This window comes from Melozone crissalis, unplaced genomic scaffold, assembly GCF_028551555.1.
Source record: "Melozone crissalis strain CALT ecotype California unplaced genomic scaffold, PUWL_Pcris_2 ptg000057l_1, whole genome shotgun sequence".
Lineage (NCBI taxonomy): Eukaryota > Metazoa > Chordata > Aves > Passeriformes > Passerellidae > Melozone > Melozone crissalis.
Window position 1 is genome coordinate 11751726 of NW_026535835.1, and position 17712 is coordinate 11769437.

General features: G+C 48.5%; 1 protein-coding gene across 5 annotated transcripts in view; it reads left to right on the forward strand.

The window, feature by feature from the left end:
• The window catches only part of SGSM2 (small G protein signaling modulator 2), a 35293-nt gene extending 17889 nt beyond the window's left edge, over nucleotides 1-17404 (forward strand). Inside the window, exons 5-24 of one of the 5 annotated variants that reach the window (XM_054287100.1) lie at nucleotides 657-724; nucleotides 1201-1346; nucleotides 1686-1820; nucleotides 2257-2381; nucleotides 2677-2744; nucleotides 3104-3267; nucleotides 3766-3895; nucleotides 5256-5390; nucleotides 7947-8097; nucleotides 8650-8714; nucleotides 9066-9211; nucleotides 9585-9713; nucleotides 12205-12387; nucleotides 12711-13061; nucleotides 13715-13839; nucleotides 14264-14346; nucleotides 14818-14927; nucleotides 15358-15454; nucleotides 16249-16416; nucleotides 16721-17404. In XM_054287100.1, coding sequence (XP_054143075.1) covers nucleotides 657-724; nucleotides 1201-1346; nucleotides 1686-1820; nucleotides 2257-2381; nucleotides 2677-2744; nucleotides 3104-3267; nucleotides 3766-3895; nucleotides 5256-5390; nucleotides 7947-8097; nucleotides 8650-8714; nucleotides 9066-9211; nucleotides 9585-9713; nucleotides 12205-12387; nucleotides 12711-13061; nucleotides 13715-13839; nucleotides 14264-14346; nucleotides 14818-14927; nucleotides 15358-15454; nucleotides 16249-16416; nucleotides 16721-16809 — 2668 coding nt within the window. In that variant the 3' untranslated portion in view covers nucleotides 16810-17404. The remainder of the gene's footprint in view (nucleotides 1-656; nucleotides 725-1200; nucleotides 1347-1685; nucleotides 1821-2256; nucleotides 2382-2676; nucleotides 2745-3103; nucleotides 3268-3765; nucleotides 3896-5255; nucleotides 5391-7946; nucleotides 8098-8649; nucleotides 8715-9065; nucleotides 9212-9584; nucleotides 9714-12204; nucleotides 12388-12710; nucleotides 13062-13714; nucleotides 13840-14263; nucleotides 14347-14817; nucleotides 14928-15357; nucleotides 15455-16248; nucleotides 16417-16720) is intronic. The other 4 variants (XM_054287104.1, XM_054287103.1, XM_054287105.1 and 1 more) reach the window with 4 other exon arrangements.
• Nucleotides 17405-17712: the final 308 nt, after the last annotated feature.

The window sequence follows — 17712 nt, forward strand, 5'->3', positions numbered from 1 at the left end:
TGAGTTAGGATCAGGTCCTTCATTGCAAGTGTGTGATTTTGAGAACCTGACTTGGTGAATAAAACAAACCTTTTCATAAGGCTTGTTACCGTGCATTTTTGTGTCATTACTGCTCAAATGCTCCATGTTCACATCCTTCAGCTGTTCTGTCCTGGAGGAGGAGCAGGTGCTTTAGAGTTTGAGCCCCATCTAGTGAACAGACCACAGAGGACAGTGGCATTCCAGAGCTGTGGGTGTTTGGATTTTTTGGCTGTGTGGTTTTGTAAAGCAGCTTTGCCCGCTGCAATGGCAAGATTTGGGGGTCACTGCAAGAGCAATGCAGTAGTTCATAGTTCTTCACAGTGTTTCAAGATGATTCCTCACAGATGGAAGACATGTTTAAGAATGTGTGGATTGTTTTGTCTCTGTGGAAAATGGGCAAAATTGCTTGCAGAGAACTATTGTTTGTTCCCATATTGCAATTCTGCCCAAAGCCCCAAATCAAATATACTGGGTAAACACACTGAGCACAAGGCAAGCTCCCGCCTCTCCGAGCTCAGCTGGAAAATAGATGAGACAGAATGAGCATATCAAGAGGCCCATTGTGTTAGACCTGTAGCTACACCCAAGCTTTGAAATGGTTCATACCAACTACTGTTCTGATCTTTTATTTGTAGTAAATACTATGAAAAGGAAGCTTTACTGGCAGATCCTGTTTGTGGCCCAATACTGGCTTCTCTGCTAGGTGAGTTCTTGCAAAGTTACTTTTTATGCTGAAGAAAGTAAATTGTTTCTTAAAGCATTTTGCATTATAACAATGTTACAACAGGTGAATTTTGTATCCTGTATGTAGTTAACTATTTATAACAGAGCAACAGTGACGATGTTCAGTTCCTTACAAGACCAGAAGAGATTGATCATCTGGTGGAGTTAGAAAGCAGAATGGGAATGGATTTTTACTAAATGCTGGCAGTTTGTAACTGCTAATGCTGCTGTGGCAGGGCACTGTTTCCTACAGGAATACTCTTACACAGCCCTGGATAATAGGAGTGATACATTATTATATTGTCTGCATTATGGGCTGATCCCCTGGGATCAGTGACCATTGTTATTCACTTGGCTTGAGAAGGAAATCTCACCTTCAGTGCTCAGCCAGCAGGGTAGCAGTGAGTGTGTCTCTGAACAGACTCAGAGGGTTCCTCCCTGGGTCTCTTCTCCTAGTTGGACCGTGTGCTCTGGAGTACACCAAGCTAAAGACAGCTGACCACTACTGGACCGACCCGTCGGCCGACGAGCTGGTGCAGCGGCACCGCATCCACGGCGCGCACGGCCGCCAGGACTCGCCCTCCAAGCGCCCGGCCCTGGGAGTAGGTATTAACTCTGTGCCTGTCCCTGGCTGGGGCACGGGCTGGGAACAGAACAGCCCCCTGAGGGAGGGACCTGGACCTGGCACAGCCTTCCTTCTGTAACGGAGCTGTGTCACGGATTAGAACTCCATTTGGGCCACAGTGCCCTCTTTATCTGTACGTAGAAAAGTCTGGGACCCAGCACTAAGTTCTGTGGCATTTGACAGTTGTGGTCTGACCAGGTAGTTCACAAGAAACTGTGAGGTGCCGTGGTCAGGGCTGAGTTTCCCTGCCAAGCCCTGGCTGCACAGAGTTGCCCTGCTGCCTGTGCCCCGGCTGACCCGCCCGCTGTGTGTGCAGATCCGCAAGCGCCACTCCAGCGGCAGCACGTCGGAGGATCGCTTCGCTGCCTCGGCACGGGAGTACGTGGAGTCCCTGCACCAGAACTCCAGGACCCACCTTCTCTACGGCAAGAACAACGTCCTGGTGCAGCCGGTGAGTGCAGCAGCCCTTGGGGCAGGCACTGGGGCAGGAGGGCTGGAGCTGGGGTAGAGCTCCGACCTGGCGAGGGCTCGGTGCATTCTGTTCTCAGCACAGAGCTGCCTTCTGCTCGCCTCTCCTGGGCTGGGGTACATTCGACACGTCACAAATGCTTTCACTGCCTGGCCACTGTCAGTGAGCAGTGGGCTGTAGGCAGGAGCAAACATACTGGACTGTATTTCATAAACCAGCTGACTGTGCTGAGGTTTTTCCCCTCTTGCTATAGCAATGTTGTATAGCAGTACTTCTGCTGTTAGGGTTTCCCTCCACACTTCCCAGATACTGCAGCTGTGGAACTTGCATGGCATAGAAAGACTGGAGCATATGTTTCATGCAGATATTTTGTGCACTTGAGTCACCTGGGTTGTCTGTTTGTTGCTTCTGTGAACAGAAAGATGACTTGGAGGCAATTCCTGGATATCTCTCCCTTCATCAATCAGCAGATAGTTTGACATTGAAATGGACTCCAAACCAGCTGATGAATGGAACCCTTGGAGATTCAGAACTGGAGAAAAGGTACTCATTGCGTTCAGGAAAGATGGGAAGAACTGTGTAACCTGCTGGGGGACACCAGGAAAGAGGAAGGGGAGGGGAAGAGGGAAGCAGAGGTTGTACAAACCTAGTACCAGAATATCCAGTGTGGAGAAACTAGCTTTCCTTTGCCCTTTACTTGACCAATAATTTACTTTCACTGACCAAATTTAATAAGCAGTTATTAACTTAGCAGAGTTCTTTCTATCAGGTGCTTGGAACTGCAAGCATTCCTGAATATGGAAAAAACAATGTTTCCTGCATTTTCCTTCCTTTTTAGTGTTTACTGGGACTACGCATTGATTGTGCCACTGAGCCAGATCGTCTGCATCCACTGCCACCAGCAACGTAAGCATAACCCTTAAGCATATTCCTTAAAAATACATAAACAGGAGAGCCACTTGAATGGTTGCTTTTCCTCCCTCAGTGTCAGGAGCATCTCTGACTAGTTCTGGCCATGTGGGAATGAGTGTTAAAATCTCCAGTCCCAGCTGATAGAGGATGACAACTGTATGAGGCTTTCATAGTTTGCATGTATCCTGAGTTTCTTTAGGACTAAAGGGCTGATATCATCCTTAGATCACACTGTGCCTTACAGGTTTATTTATCTACTTAGAGATGATCCCAAATAAAATTTGCTTAGAAGGTAAGAGCAGCCAGCTGAGGCTGTGATGTAACAGTGTGGACTCCCCTTGTCCTCCTTGCAGCAGAAAGCAGATGGACGTTGGTGCTGGTGAGCCAGGATGGGACCCAGAGGCCCCCGCTGCACTTCCCGCAGGGAGGGCACCTGCTGGCCTTCCTGTCCTGCCTGGAGAACGGGCTGCTGCCCCGGGGCCAGCTGGAGCCCCCGCTCTGGTGCCAGCAGGGCAAGGTACTGTGCTTCTGCTGGGCTCTTGGTGAGGCTGCTGGTGGGGTCTCTGCTCCTCGGGGCCCGGCACTGCCTTCAAGCTGCTTTGTGGTAAAGCAGGACACAACTCCATTTAGTCCAGTCTGCTTCTTATACACGTGGTCTGTAAAAATTGTTCACACCTTCATTACCCCATTGAGCAATGAGCTGGAATCTGCTATTCCATCAAGATACAAACCCACACAATAGAAGTGAGACTCAGATGGACTGGACAGAGCTGCTGCCAGAGGCTTGGGGTGCCCAGCTCCCATAGATTACAAGAAAAGGCTGGTTTACAGCACACAGAAAAGTAGTATTAAGTACCCCTAAACCTCTACCTGTATATGACTCCACTGTTTTCTCCCTCACCCCTCCCAACATTGAAAGTTTGGAGATTTAAGATGCCAAAGGACTGTAGTACTTAGTTTGTTGCACTCTGTTAGTCACTCACAGCTGAATGTATGGAATTATTCTTTTCTCTAGGGCAAGGTGTTTCCAAAGCTTCGAAAGCGGAATAGCAACAAATCAGTGGACCTGGAGGAGATGCCAGCTGAGGACACATCCACAGATTATGTCTTCAGAATTATTTATCCTGGACACAAGCACGATAACAGTAAGTTTCCAAACAGTTCTGCTTTGTTTGGAAAAAAAACCAAATGAAAAACCAAATCAGGCATCTGAGAAAATCTTGAAGTAATATCCTGCAGGTGACAAGCCACATTTTTGTAAGGGGGCAAAAAAACCAAACCTCTGATAAATTTAACTGAGAGTTAATTGTGATCAACAGGTACAACTTAGGTTCCCTTAATTCAGTGAGAATTGCTATTTTAGTGGAAATGGAGTTGAGGAGGGGAGTCTTGTATTTACTCTGTGTTTTACAGAGCAAGTTTTCAAAATACTCCCCTGGGCTTGCAAACTGAGACTGAAACAAAAAAGATTGCTTGACTAGCCAAGAGCAGTTTTGCTCCTGAAGTGAGGATATTTTTACTGGCCACAATGCTTGCTCATAATGTTGTTATTAGGAAAAAAACCCTCAACCATAAACCCTTAAAAGTACCCCAAGAACTCCCTGGGCTAAGTTTTCCTGGCTTGGAAGCACAAACTTAACAATGGATAAAGGCTCTTCCAAAGAAACTAAATGAATTCCCAAGCACCAAACCACCTCATATCATCAGTGAATACAAATTCCTTACATGCAAGAAGGCATTTGAGCTAGTTCTCAAGCAGCACATTCAGTTTTATTCCCCTGGCAAAGAAGCAAGAACTTCCTGGGAAGATCAGACCCTAAAGTTTACAGGGGATTTGGAGTTACTGCTCACACTGGGACTTAGTGCAGCTGAGAAAGCTGAGAAAGTCTCCTCTGCAGCCTCCTGGGCCTGGGCCTCAGTGCTGGCTGGGCTTTGCCAGGACTCCTGGGCTGGCACAGGTGAGTGTGGCACACACCAGCAGAGCACCTGGTGCCTGTGCCTGCTGGAGGGAGGGCTGCAGGGGCTGCAGGGGCTGCAGGGGCTGCAGGGGCTGGGCCAGCAGGGGCTCTGCCTGTCTGCAGAGCCACACACAGCTGGGACTGACCTTTGCTGTCCACGTGCGTCTGGCACAGGCTTCAGAGCAGGGGCCACAGCGCTGCTAGGGCACAGGGAAGGACAGAAGCTAGCTGGAGCCTAGAATTCCTGTGGAGCTTTGCTCAAAAGCATACTCAGCTGCTGCAGGCTGGCACTGGGATCCTTGTCCCTTGCCATGGTGTGCCACGTGTGCACTCACAGCCTGTGCACACTCAAAGGCTGGCCTGGTTTGGTGGAGCATGCTTTGTTTCTGTAAGAAACTCAGTTTTCACAGCCATTTACAAGAGCTGTGCCCTCGAGCAGAGGGCAGGATTCAGGGCCGTTGTCTTTGCTGACCATGTCCTTTTGAGCTTTCCCACAGCACTGAGTTCTTTCTTCTTATGCTCCTCTTTCACTATTTTCTTTGAGCAGTAACTATTAACTACCACCACTTAGCTGCCAGCCGCTCTACCTCTGTTGACGATGATGAGGAGGAGGAAGATAAGCTACACGCAATGCTATCAATGATCTGCTCTCGGAACCTCACAGCTCCTAATAGGATGAAAGGTTTTTATCCTCCTCCCCCTGTGTCCCAGAGCTCTCTTGCAGCTCCTTCCACTGATGCATACAACAGTGTTGGCATTATTGCAGGGAAGGACATTGCACTCACGCCACGAGATGTGCAGAGGCTGGGAGTGGGCTCGCAGCCTGTGGGGAGCGGGAGCAGCATCTTCCCATCTTCCTGCCCCTGGATGTGTGTGCTGCTGAGCAGCAGACCTCCTCTGCCAGGGGGCTTCCTGCCGCACCTCCATACAGGCTGGACACCAGAGCAGGTTCTCAGGGAAGGAGGAGGGAGTGTGCCAGCTTGTGATCTCGCAGCTGAGGGAGCAGAGTGTGCAGAGAAGGCTGTGTGGAGATGCAGTTCCTGTCAGGGCTCAGTGCTTGCATTCCACTTCCACCATAGGCTGGGTGGGCTTCAGAGGACCAGCTGTGAGCTCCACCACCCCTCCACAAATTTGTCATCTATTTCTTCATATTATTTAAGTTGGTATTCTCAAGATGTGTGTGCATTTGGCATCCAGTAGTTTAGCTCTGAATTCTGAGAAGTCCTTGATTTCTCTCACAGCCTGGACTGGTGGGACTCACTGCAAGAGACAATAATTGCCCTGCATCTCTGTACAGTGCTAAAGTTCTGGGTTAGCCAGGGTATGAACAGGTGTTCAAGGAGAGCCTCAATTCTTCTAGGCTGCCCACACACTTATCCCAAGGGAGCAGCCCCTGGAAATTGATAAAGCCCAGCCCAAGTCAATAAAGAGTTCTTGGAAGGCATGGATGGAAAGAAGTTCCAAAAATAGTGTTGCCCTTGAAAAAAGACTCTGTTTTAGGAAGTTTCAGTGTGTCCCAACTGATTGTGCCTGGATATGGGCAAAAATGCGAAGGAAGACATTTAACTGCCACATACACATTAGCCATAAGGAACACAACTTAGTTTTTAGTCAGTTGATAGAACATGTAAGGTATCCCACTAGAATGGCTGTCAGGTGCCTGCTTTTGGCTATTTAATCTTGAAGGGGATGGTAGAGTGAGGGATGTGCCTGGGAATAGCCTGTCTGGGCTGCTGTCTCTCCAGCAGCCCCGTCCCATAATGACAACACTGTTGTAGCAGGTTTGCCAGCCATCTGCTTTGACATTTTGCAACATGCTCGACTTTTGCATGTAGCTGAATTTACAGATAACACCACAACAATTAAATAAAAGATGCTGTTCACTCTAATTCTTCACTAATTCAGGTACCTTTCATCTGAATCTTTAGGTTCTGTGGGGTTCTTTCCTTGTTTCTCTAATAAACAGAATAAAAAATTAGAAATTAAAAACCCAATATTCCTGTCTACAGAGGAGAGGCAAAAACTAATGATCTAAAAATGTTTATCTAGTGGTTTTTATTTGAACCCAATAAGAAGCTGCAATAAAGACTGGGTCGTTCAGCTCCTTCCTGAAGAATTAAGGTGAAGAGCATTTTTGCATCACACTTTGTTTTGTGAAATGAAATACACATGACTGCTTCCGCATGAGCCTGTGCTTTTTCTGTTAACAAATGGGTTTACTCCACTCCTCCCTCACCTTTGCCCACTTTCTAATAGGCACTCCTAAAATGCTTTGTGCTACCTTGATTTAAAATGCATGAGATGATTTGGAATTGCCCCTCCCCACCACTCAACAAATATCTGTTTTAAAAGCACGGCCCAGGGGACTGGATTTTGCTTGTAAATGTTAATTTAGTGGCATACTTTATGACATACATTATTGTATTTGCCTTAATTTTAATCATGGGTGAGCTGAAAGGCCAGTTATTTATTATAAACCAAAAACCCCACGAGTTCAAATGCCAGCTGGGAAGGCTGAAGAGCTGAAGCCAAGCTCTCTGAAGGGAGCTGCTGATTTTCCGAGTTGCCTTTCTGAAGCTGGTTTAAAAAGCAAATAGATTTGGTAGAGCAGGGATAACTCAGGAAGCTGCATTGTACAGTTGGATCACATACTCCTGTAGAGAGTATCCTTTTCTAAATATAGTGTGGATATTGGCAGGACTGGAACTGTCCTTCTGTGCTGTGTTTTAGAACCTGGTTCTGAGGGGAAAGAAGCATCTTCTGAAAGTAACTGACTCAGTCTGCCTTAATTTCTTTCATGCTCCAGCTTTCACTCTGGCTGGACCAGCAGTTTTATGGCTGATTCCAGGAACCATGGAATCATGGTTCATGGCAAAATGAAATTCTGAGACCTGAATTAAATAGAAGGTTGGGCTAGACTATCTCTTCTGGCCATAAATAACAGTTCCATAATATTACACAAGAACCAGTTTAGTTGTTACTGCAGCACCCTTTTCTCTATTCTCTTGAAACGTGAACTGGGATGTGCATGGGCAAGAGAGGGGCAAATGGTGAAGGACCCTGCACAGCATGCTGCAGGGCCAGAGCAGTGATTCCGAGGATGCTGCTCTCCTGTTTCTGGAACCAAGGCTCAGAGCCTGTTGAGGAGTGAAGCATGAACCATCAGGATGCACAGAAGGAGGAGGGGGAGAGAATGGAAGAGGCTGATATCCTTGTGTCTTGTCCGGTTTTTCCACAGACACCAGTGAGATGCTAGAGATGCAAGGCTTTGGGGCAAACCTGCTGTCGTGGCAGCTGGAGCACTGCAGCCAGGGCTCCTCCTGTATCTCCTGTTCCATGGGCAGCTCTCCCTACGACATTCCCAGCTGCTGCACCTGCATCCACGACAGGTGAGCAGGCTGCGCAGAGCTTACCTGGGCACTGTGTGCACACCACGGGTAAAAGCAGGAACGCTTGAGTAGTTGCAGCACTCAAGACAAGGGTAACAATTTTCAAGTAGTTTCTAATATGAAAAGATGAAGTTAAGCAGCAAGAAATTTAGTTTATTAGAACTAACCTGTTAAACTGTGCTCAAGTCACATTTTGATAGAAAAATTTCATCTAGTTCTTTTGTCTAGTGTAAAATACTTCAGCTCTGGGAACGTTATCTTTAACAAGTCATTCACAACTGAATGAAGGGCAACAGTTCCATTTGACACAGACCTCTACAGTGCACCTGCAGCAATTGTGGCTGTGTGTGCCAGTGGGAAATCTCTCTGGGGCCAAAACGTTGTGGGGGGATATGCTTTAATAAGTGCAGTTTGTTATTACTGCGTCCTTTAACTAAATAAATCTTGGTGCAGAGAAAAAATTGCTGTGTGTAGGACACAGGGATCAGCATGAAATTCTTTATGCTCTCTGTCTTCGCCACCTGCTCTTATCCTGTTGGTGCCTCTCCACAGAACTCCCCTAAAGATGTTGTGCGAAAGCATGAAGAGGCAGATCATTTCCAGAGCCTTTTATGGATGTAAGTGCAGCTTCTTGTATCTGGCCCATGTGGTATCCATATGTTTATCTAAACAACACGGGATGTTTGGCTTAGAAAGCAGCGTGACCCTAAATTCAGGGCAGTAGGGTGGATGTAGCTGCAGTGGCAGGGTTTCAGTATCTGTGGGGTTTGCTGCTGGCAGTGGGAGGAACGATGCCCAGTGAGGACAGAACACAGTTTTACACGGCAGCGTAATGCACGACGTGGATGTTGCTGGTGCGTGTCGATCCGTTCAGCCTCTGGCTCTGCTGTAGCCGCTCACTGTGGCAGGTGCAGAGGAGCTCAGGGCAGTCCCTGGGTGCCCTGGCTGAGCTGTCCCTCATGTCCCAGGGCTGGCGCACTGCCGGCACCTGTCCACGGTGCGCACGCACCTCTCGGCGCTGGTGAACCACAGCATCGTGCCCCCCGACCGCCCCGCCTGCGCCGCCGCCGGCCTCACCAAGGAGCTCTGGAGCAAGTACCAGAAGGACAGGAAGGTCAGTGCCGTCCCCAGTGTGCATGCACGGGCTCCACGAAATACTGGAGGTGTTCGACCCCAGGGTCACTTCTCAACTCGTGAGAGAGTCAGTTCTTACAGTCTCCTCTCTCCTTTGCTTCTCTGATGATGCCAAAGATATAAATTATTATCGAAGGAACTGATCTATTCAAATTTAGATTATTTTTATGGAAGGCATGACAGCCTGTATTAGGCTGGATTTCAGCTAAGGTCCTAAAGGCTCAAGCTGCAGAATTTATTTAGTGTCCTGCATGTATTTCACTGTCTCTGTACTCAGTGTGAAGTGTATCTGAGTGTACCTGAGTTAAATACTATGTATTGCCTTCAACACCTCTTTCTCCTGGCCACTGTAGAACTACAAGGAACTGGAATTACTAAGAAGAGTCTATTATGGTGGGGTCCAGCACGAGATTCGGAAGGAAGTGTGGCCATTCTTGTTAGGTCACTACAAATTTGGCATGGCCAAGAAGGAGATGGACCAGGTAAGCCATAGCTTCTGTGCAATCTGAGTTCCATTTGCAGAGTAGGTTTTGTTTTCTGAATAGTAACTGTTGGTCTTTATTACTGTGTGATATTCCCAAGGGAAAAACACTACTGAAAACATTAGTAGAACATGCTAGCAGAGGGGTTTTGGTACTATATTTTAATGTCTGAATGTCACTAAGTGAGAGTTCTCTCTTTCTTGAAGTCAGGGAACCTGCATTCAGCTCTGTCTGAATGCACGTGCCCTGAGCACACTCTGTGTCCACAAATTTGTCACTTATACAATGGGGAGACATTGACATTTGGATGGGAATTTTACTCACCCTGTTTTATATGGTGTGTTAGCTGAATTATACTTCAGACTGCTCCTTGAAATAACTACCTTTTCTCCATGGTGCTGCATCTGCATGCATGGGCTTTTTCTGGAGCTGGGAACAGCCCAGATGGACCCTCTGGAGTTACTGTGTGGTGGTAAAACATTGCTTTTGTGACATCACCCAAAGATTGGCTGAACTGGATGGAACAGTAATGAGGTTTGGCCTGGAATATAATTAACACATTAATCTGCTTTTCAGTTAGTGTTATTACCAGGGAGGTAGCACTCATGCAGTAGCTGATTCTGTTCTGGATTAAATTGATAATGAGGGGTTTATATATCAAAACATTTGGCATTTGCTAACTCCCAATTACTTTACATGCCAAGGGGTAATTTATATCCCTGTGAGCACCTGCAGAGCTGAAGGACAGCCTGACCTCGAGCCTTGCCATGGTCAAATCAGTGTCTTACGAAGGGGGCACTAAACCAACATTGCTGTGGCAATTTGAGTTGTTTTACTCACAATAATCAGTTCTGAACAGAGATGGAGAAACAGAGCCCTTCACTGTTCAAACTGGGTCACAGTCCAGACTGTCCCCCCTGAATCCAGTCATCTTAGTAGATGTTTATTATAGATTTTCTGGCTGTAGTGTGTACATCAGGAATGTTCTACTGAGCACTGCTCCATTCTTTTTTTAATCTCAGATTTTCAAGAAAGGCAAGGATATTGGAGGTTTCTTGCATAGACTGCATTTTGCTGTCTCTGATCTCCACAAGTATATGAACTATCAGATTTATGATCCATGTGTAGAAATAAAAGGTATGTCTGGAAATGAACAAGAGGACCCAGATGCTTAGTTTTGAGTGGGAGATGTGAAGCCATCTCTCATGGATGCTAGCCCCATCTCCAAAGGGCACGTGCATTTGTACAGCTAGAACATCAGAGATTTGGCAAGAAGAGATAAATACTGGAGTCTGTACGATAGGAATTACAGTAAATTCATACAGAGATGTTACAAGACAGAAAATATCTGATGTGCAGAACAGAGGCTCCTGCAGAAGATTTTTCTCCCTGAGTTTGTACCCTACTAACCCAGGGGTACTCCAAACTTACTTGGAATTGTAAGGAGCTACTCAACACCAGTAGTAAACACGAGAGATAGCTGCCTCCTCAAAGGAATGGGTTGTTGGAGACCTAGTTTACACTGAATGTAGGAGTCTGTTAAATGAGAGACATGAAAAGTCATAACACCTGCACGTACAGGAAACTCATTGTGTCCTAAACTGAAGTCATTGCAGGTGATTTATCATCTTTGTCTTCTGATGGTATTTTTGCACTCCCAGATGTGGCTGTCCTCCAGCCCTCCACCAACTGCTGTATTTTATGATTTATGACTCGACAGCTACCTCAAGTGACAAAGAGCCTGCAGCTCTCAGCAGCAACGCTCGGGCAGCAGCTCAGCCAGCTCACAATTGTGCTTTCTCTTCAGCTCTTGACAAGCGACAGAGCAGTAAAATTGCTCCATGTCCCTTAACAGCTCAAGGGGGTTTGTGTGGCAGTCTTTCAAAAGAGAAAGCCAGCAATGACAAAGACCTGGTTCATTCCTGTGGTGCCCAGTGTGGATAGATTTGGCCATGCACAGTGCAGCCACAGGACGGGGCTGTGGGAGCGGCGATCCAGAGTTTCTCCTGGGCTCTGACTCTGTACGGGCTGGTGTCTGTGAACTTGTGACCTGGAGTTCTCCACAAGGGCTACGTTAGAGGCGGACCAGAGGAGTTGGAAGGAGGTGTGATAGAATTAGGGACAATGCAGGTAGAGGCAGTGCTTTCTCCATAGACTGCATCTGAGTTCTGTGTGAGGTTTCACATGACATCTTCTGTTTTGTCCTGGGTCACTGTGGCAGTGGCTCAGTGCTGTTGATAGTGTATACACCTGCTTATATTGACCCTTTCTGGTGCCTACAGTGTTATTAATGCCCTGCATTTAATACCCAACACTTGAGTACTCCTCTCCAGTCACAGGGATGTGCTGCTGCAGCAAGAGGGCCTCAGCACCCTTTGGGCTTTCAGTCTGAGACCCTGCAGCTGCCTTAGAGCTGTCCCTCCTGTTTCCTCCCGGTGTCAGTGCCTTCTGGCCAGGGGGGCGCTGTCTCAGGACGTGTGTCTGTCTGCAGGTGGACGCAGACATTGCTCTGAGGTACCAGAAGGTGATGGCTGAGTGGAAGGCCTGCGAGCTCATAGTGAAGCAGCGGGAGAAGGAGTCGCACTCGGCCACGCTGGCCAAGTTCTCATCGGGCAGCAGCATTGACAGCCACGTCCAGCGGCTCATCCACAGGGACTCCACCATCAGCAACGATGTAGGTACTGCCTGCCCACTCGCCCTCCGGGGTGGGCAGTGCTCAGTGTTTGCAGAGGTGGAGGTCAGAACAGCTCCTGAATCCTGGGCAGAGACTGGAGCTGCGGTGTGCCCACCTTAGAGTGAGGAGCAGGTCTGAATTTTGGATAGTCTAGAGCTGCTGCTAAGCAGGACGTGCCTAAGGGGCTCTGAGGTTCACCTAGGAGGGCAGATCCCCTCCCAGCAGAGGAGCAGCTCTCCAGATCTCCTCCTCGTAGCTCCTTTAGTCCGAGCCAGCACGGAGCAAACGACGGCTGCTGCTGAGGCGCGTGTCTGGTTTCGCAGGTGTTCATTTCCGTGGATGAAGCGGACCCGGGGGAGCAGGAGCCCGGGGGGCAGGAGGAGCCCGCGCTGACGGCGCCGCCCGCGGCCGCCGAGTTCGACTCGCCCGACTCGGGGCTGCCCTCGTCCCGCAACTACTCGGTGGCCTCGGGCGCCCTGTCCAGCATCGACGACGGCCAGGGCGGCTCCTTCGAGGACGAGGAGGGCAGCGCCGAGGGGGCGCGGCCGGGGCCCAGGGCCCGGCCGGGGCAGCTGCCGCCGCAGGGCTCCGGCCCGGAGGAGCAGCCGCGCTCCCAGCTCGGCTCCCAGGACTGCCTGCTGGACGTCGCCTCGGTCTGCGCCGCCTCCTACACAGTAGGTCACAGTGAAGCACCTTCATCTCTCTGCACAGCACTGCTCTTGAGCAAACACTGGCACTTTTCAGATAGGATTTAACGAGAGAGAGAGTCCCAAACTAGAACTGCACCGGGTGGGATGAGAACTGAGGATTTTTCCATCCAAATCTTTTCATCTGGATTTTGAGCTAGAGTGGAAATATTTGGGTGTTTTTTTAAGTAGGAGGACAAGACAATCAGTGTGGTACATCTGTAGCAGTTAGAACTTTCCAGTGCCTGGGGGTGTGGACAGTGTACTGCTTGTAAGATTCTAATGTTATTTGAATCAAGCTAAAACCTCCATCTAGTCAAACTGAACCACAGCCTAAATCTAGATTCAAGATGCCACCACCTCTGTTACTCTTGCTGTCACCCAGCAGCATAGTTTTTGCTTCTCTCTGCTGAAGTTATTTAGCTGGAAATAGCCATTTGGAAATGACAGGTTTGGCACATTTCCCAGTGAAAACAAATGTGTTTTACCTGGCATTTTTGACAGTAATTGAGTATTTCGATGTCCTCATCTGCTCAGAGTATAATTGTACTGTTTCTGGTTTGGTGATTCTCAGAGCAAATTTGCAGAGTCCTGGGAATACTGTAAACTTGGCAGATCTAACTAAAACTTCTGTGTTCTAGATAGAGTTATTGGACACTGTTGCCTTAAATTTGCATAGAATTGATAAAGATGTCCAGAGATGTGACCGGAATTATTGGTATTTTACTGCTGAGAACCTGGAGAAGCTCCGAAATGTCATGTGCAGGTAATGAGCTTGTAAACACAACTTCTGTCACAATCCATAAGCTAATCTATAAACTGTAATAATATGCAATAAATAAAACAGTCAATAAGAATTCTCACTAATGACTTTAAGACGACTTGCCAGAAGGATGTCAGGTTAGAGCATGGGTCCAAGTTTGGAATGCGGGTTTGAGAAGATTTCTCAAGTGACAGACCCTACTTTAGAGAACTGTTCTCTGAATGTACTCTGAGGTTTGGGTTTCTCCTGATCAAGATGATACCTCCATGCTCAGAGGGCTACTTTATCCAGGCAGCAAACAGTAAAGGGCTGTGAAATACTCTGGGGAGAGTCAGAAGGTTCTGAGACTCACACCTGCAGCAGCTGCTTAGGATTTGATCTCACATATGGAATCAGCCGTCAATACAAGGATTTCTTCTTTCCACAGCTATGTCTGGGAGCACCTAGAAGTTGGTTATGTCCAAGGCATGTGTGACCTCCTGGCTCCTTTGATGGTTATTCTTGACAATGGTAAGAAGGGTTTTCCTTTGGGACATGCTGGTATCCTTAGTGAGGCCTTTCCTTAGAAATGCTGTTTCAGAAGGAGTTGTCTGCATTAACCAGGGCTGGGTCACCAGCAAAATCAAACCTACAGCTCCTGATTTGTGTTTTCTCCACCCGTGGCTGTTGAAATGGCCAACATTAGTGTCTCGGGGCTGCCCTGTCACTCACTGACTTCCAGATTAAATTTTACCCAAGTTAGTAAAATTACTGTGTTCTGGGAGTTGCTGATGCTGAAAAGTCAACTGCAGGCTGGAATCTTTGAAACATAACTAGTAAAAATGGTCCAGAGTCAGGAACCAACCTGTCTTTCATCTAAATCCTGGGATTCAGAGAACAGCAAAGGGGAAGACCCTGTTTTTCCCAAGCCCTGCAGTTCTATTGTTTTGGTTCAAGAAGTGCCACAATTGCCAGCACTGAGTGTCGGCCTTGTCCCTGCAGATCAGCTGGCCTACAGCTGCTTCAGCCACTTGATGAAGAGGATGAGCCAGAACTTCCCCAACGGAGGTGCTATGGACACACACTTTGCCAACATGCGGTCCCTCATCCAGGTGAGTCTGGTCTGAGGGCATCTGAAGGAAACAGGGCTGTGCCAGACGCTCAGCACTCACCTGATGCCACAGTGAAGGGCAAGAGCTCCAAGGAGTGGGGCTCAGATGTGACCCCAGAGCTGGGGAGGAGGAGTTGTGAGTGCATTTGTAGAGTTACAGCCTGAGAGCAGGGTGGAGGTGGAGATGGACATTTGCCACTTGTTGGAAATCAGCAGGATCTTCACCTTGTTCCTTGGCCCTTTAAAGTCACGGTGAAGATGAGCTGTGACTCCTCAGCTCAGCACTGAGTCAGGGCCCCCAGTCCCAGCACTGGCACCCACAGCAAAGCGCTGTTCCTGTGCTCAGCAGCTGCTCTGGCCATGGGATGAGAGCACCTCTGACCCTGGCTGCTTTCAGACCACATCCTCACAGCTGATGTTTTCCACTCTAGATTCTGGACTCAGAACTTTTTGAATTGATGCACCAGAATGGAGATTACACTCATTTTTACTTCTGCTATCGCTGGTTCCTGCTTGACTTTAAAAGAGGTAATAATGTTCTGTGCCTGTCGTTTAGGGTTGTGTAGAAGTGTAGCAGCTCTGTGTTCTGGTGTGAGTGTCTGTCAGGATGGTGAGGGGCAGCTGGGATCACTGGAGAGTTTGTAGCCAGGAAAGGTAATGCAGCTCTGAGATGAAACAGCACTAGAACAAACTGGAACAAGTCCAGGCTTAGAAAGGGGAGTTGCAAATTCCTGATGATGTGATTGAAGCCAAGTTCCTGCCCAGTTCAAATGCCTGTTTGCTCAAAAAGGTGATCCCACTTGTCTGTGAGCTTTGATACCTCCTGTCTCATCCTCGTGGTGACAAGGAGCAGCTCAGCAATAGCTCAGGAGCTGCTGTGCTTGGGGTGAGGGGCCTTGTGTGGTGTGGGAGCAGCCCTGGTCCCAGGGTCCTTGCACAAGCACACTCCACAGAGTTGGTGCTGACAGGCCCACTGCAAAGCCAGGCACACCTGGGCACACCTGGGCACACCTGCAGCTGTGACGGAGCCCTGCAGAGCAGCCAGGCCTCCTGTGCTGCTCCCACATGGGCCCCGTGGTTTGGGTTCCTTCCTGGGCTGGGCTCTGCACCGCCCTCCAGGCTGATTGTGGTAATTGTTCTTTAGGCAGCTCTGTGCCCTACGTGCACAAGGGGCAGGAGCTGGCTGAAGGAGAGGGGGAGAGGGAAAGGAGGAGTCTCCAGGGGCTGTTCATGTCTGAGTGAGGCCTGTAGACATTGGTGAGAGAGGAGGGACGTGGTCAGTTGAATAATCAGATGCTCTTGTAATGTTTATTCCCATTCAGAATTGTTGTACGAGGATGTATTTACAGTGTGGGAAGTTATTTGGGCAGCAAAGCACATCTCTTCAGAACATTTTGTCCTTTTCATTGCCTTAGCACTTGTGGAAGTTTATCGAGAGATTATCCGTGATAACAACATGGACTTCACTGATATTATCAAGTTTTTTAATGGTAAGAGCCGTTTTGATAAATAGTAATGAGACTTTGCTCCTTCTCCCTTCCTGAGACTGTCTGGTGCAGTTCTTGTTGTGACAAACCCATGATCATTTTAAGCTCTGAGTCTCAATGCCAGGTCCTGCAGCACAAGGGATTAATCCACTTCTTCTGTCTTTAATTCTCCTCTAAAACCAACCCTCTGGAATGTTCTGGGATTGCTGCTTGTTACAGTAATTAATTATTGCTAATGCTACATGAATATCAGTGCCAGGGCAGGAAGGTGGTGCTGGGAGTTAAGATGTTTGTCTATGTCTCTTAGAAATGGCCGAGCACCACGATGCTGCAGAGATCCTGAGGATAGCCAGAGACCTTGTCTACAAAGTGCAGACACTGATTGAGAACAAGTGACCACGGACAGGCTGTGCCTGGGGCCTCGCTGTGAGCCACTGGATGGAGCATTCCTTGCACTGTAACTCCAAATGGTGTTTTAATTGCATCTTCCATGTAACGTAATAAATAGTGAGGACACAGTAACAGACTTTTAAAACCCAAACTTTCCCTTCACCAGATGAGGTTGGTGTTTGATAGTCCTTGTTACACTGACTTTGTATTTCCAGACAAAATCTTTTTGCATTCTCTATTTCCCTCTCTAGAAGACATCTGCCTACATCTTTGCGATGTTGAAAGGGGGGATTTGACAAACTGCAACATTTCTGTTTTGACTTACTGCACCTGTAAAGCCTGGATGCACCTTGTGTGCTCTGCCAGAAGCTGCCATGGAGGCAAGGCTGGGCCCACTGCTGCAAGCACTGGATGGGGTCCTTGGAGGAGCACGGTCCTGGCCTCACTGTCCTTGCCTTGAACATGGAAGAGAATGTGTCTGAGCTCCTGTTGCTAAAACATTTGGGTTTGTATTTAGCAGTGATTAAAGCCGATAAGGTTTCTGGCTGGGAGGATGGCCTTAACCGAAGTGCCACAGTTGATGGGAGCAGTGATGAGCTCATGAGCTAAAACACCAGTCTGGCCTTGGCTGACTGGCTCTCGCTGCTCATTCTCCATGGCCCACACAGACCTGCCTCTGTTGTGCTTTGCAAACTGCCCCTGTGGCCGCTGCCAGCTGCCAGGCCCTGCCCTGTGCTGCTCAGGTGAGCGGGTTCAGCCCACAGACAGGCCCCTGCTCCCTGGGCCGTGCAGGGCCCTGGCGTCCCATGCCATGGAGAGCAGATGGCAGTGCCCAGCCCGCCCAGATCCCTCCGTGCACACTCCTCCTCCTCCTGCCTGCCCTGCAGAGCTGTCAGGGCTCCTGCAGAC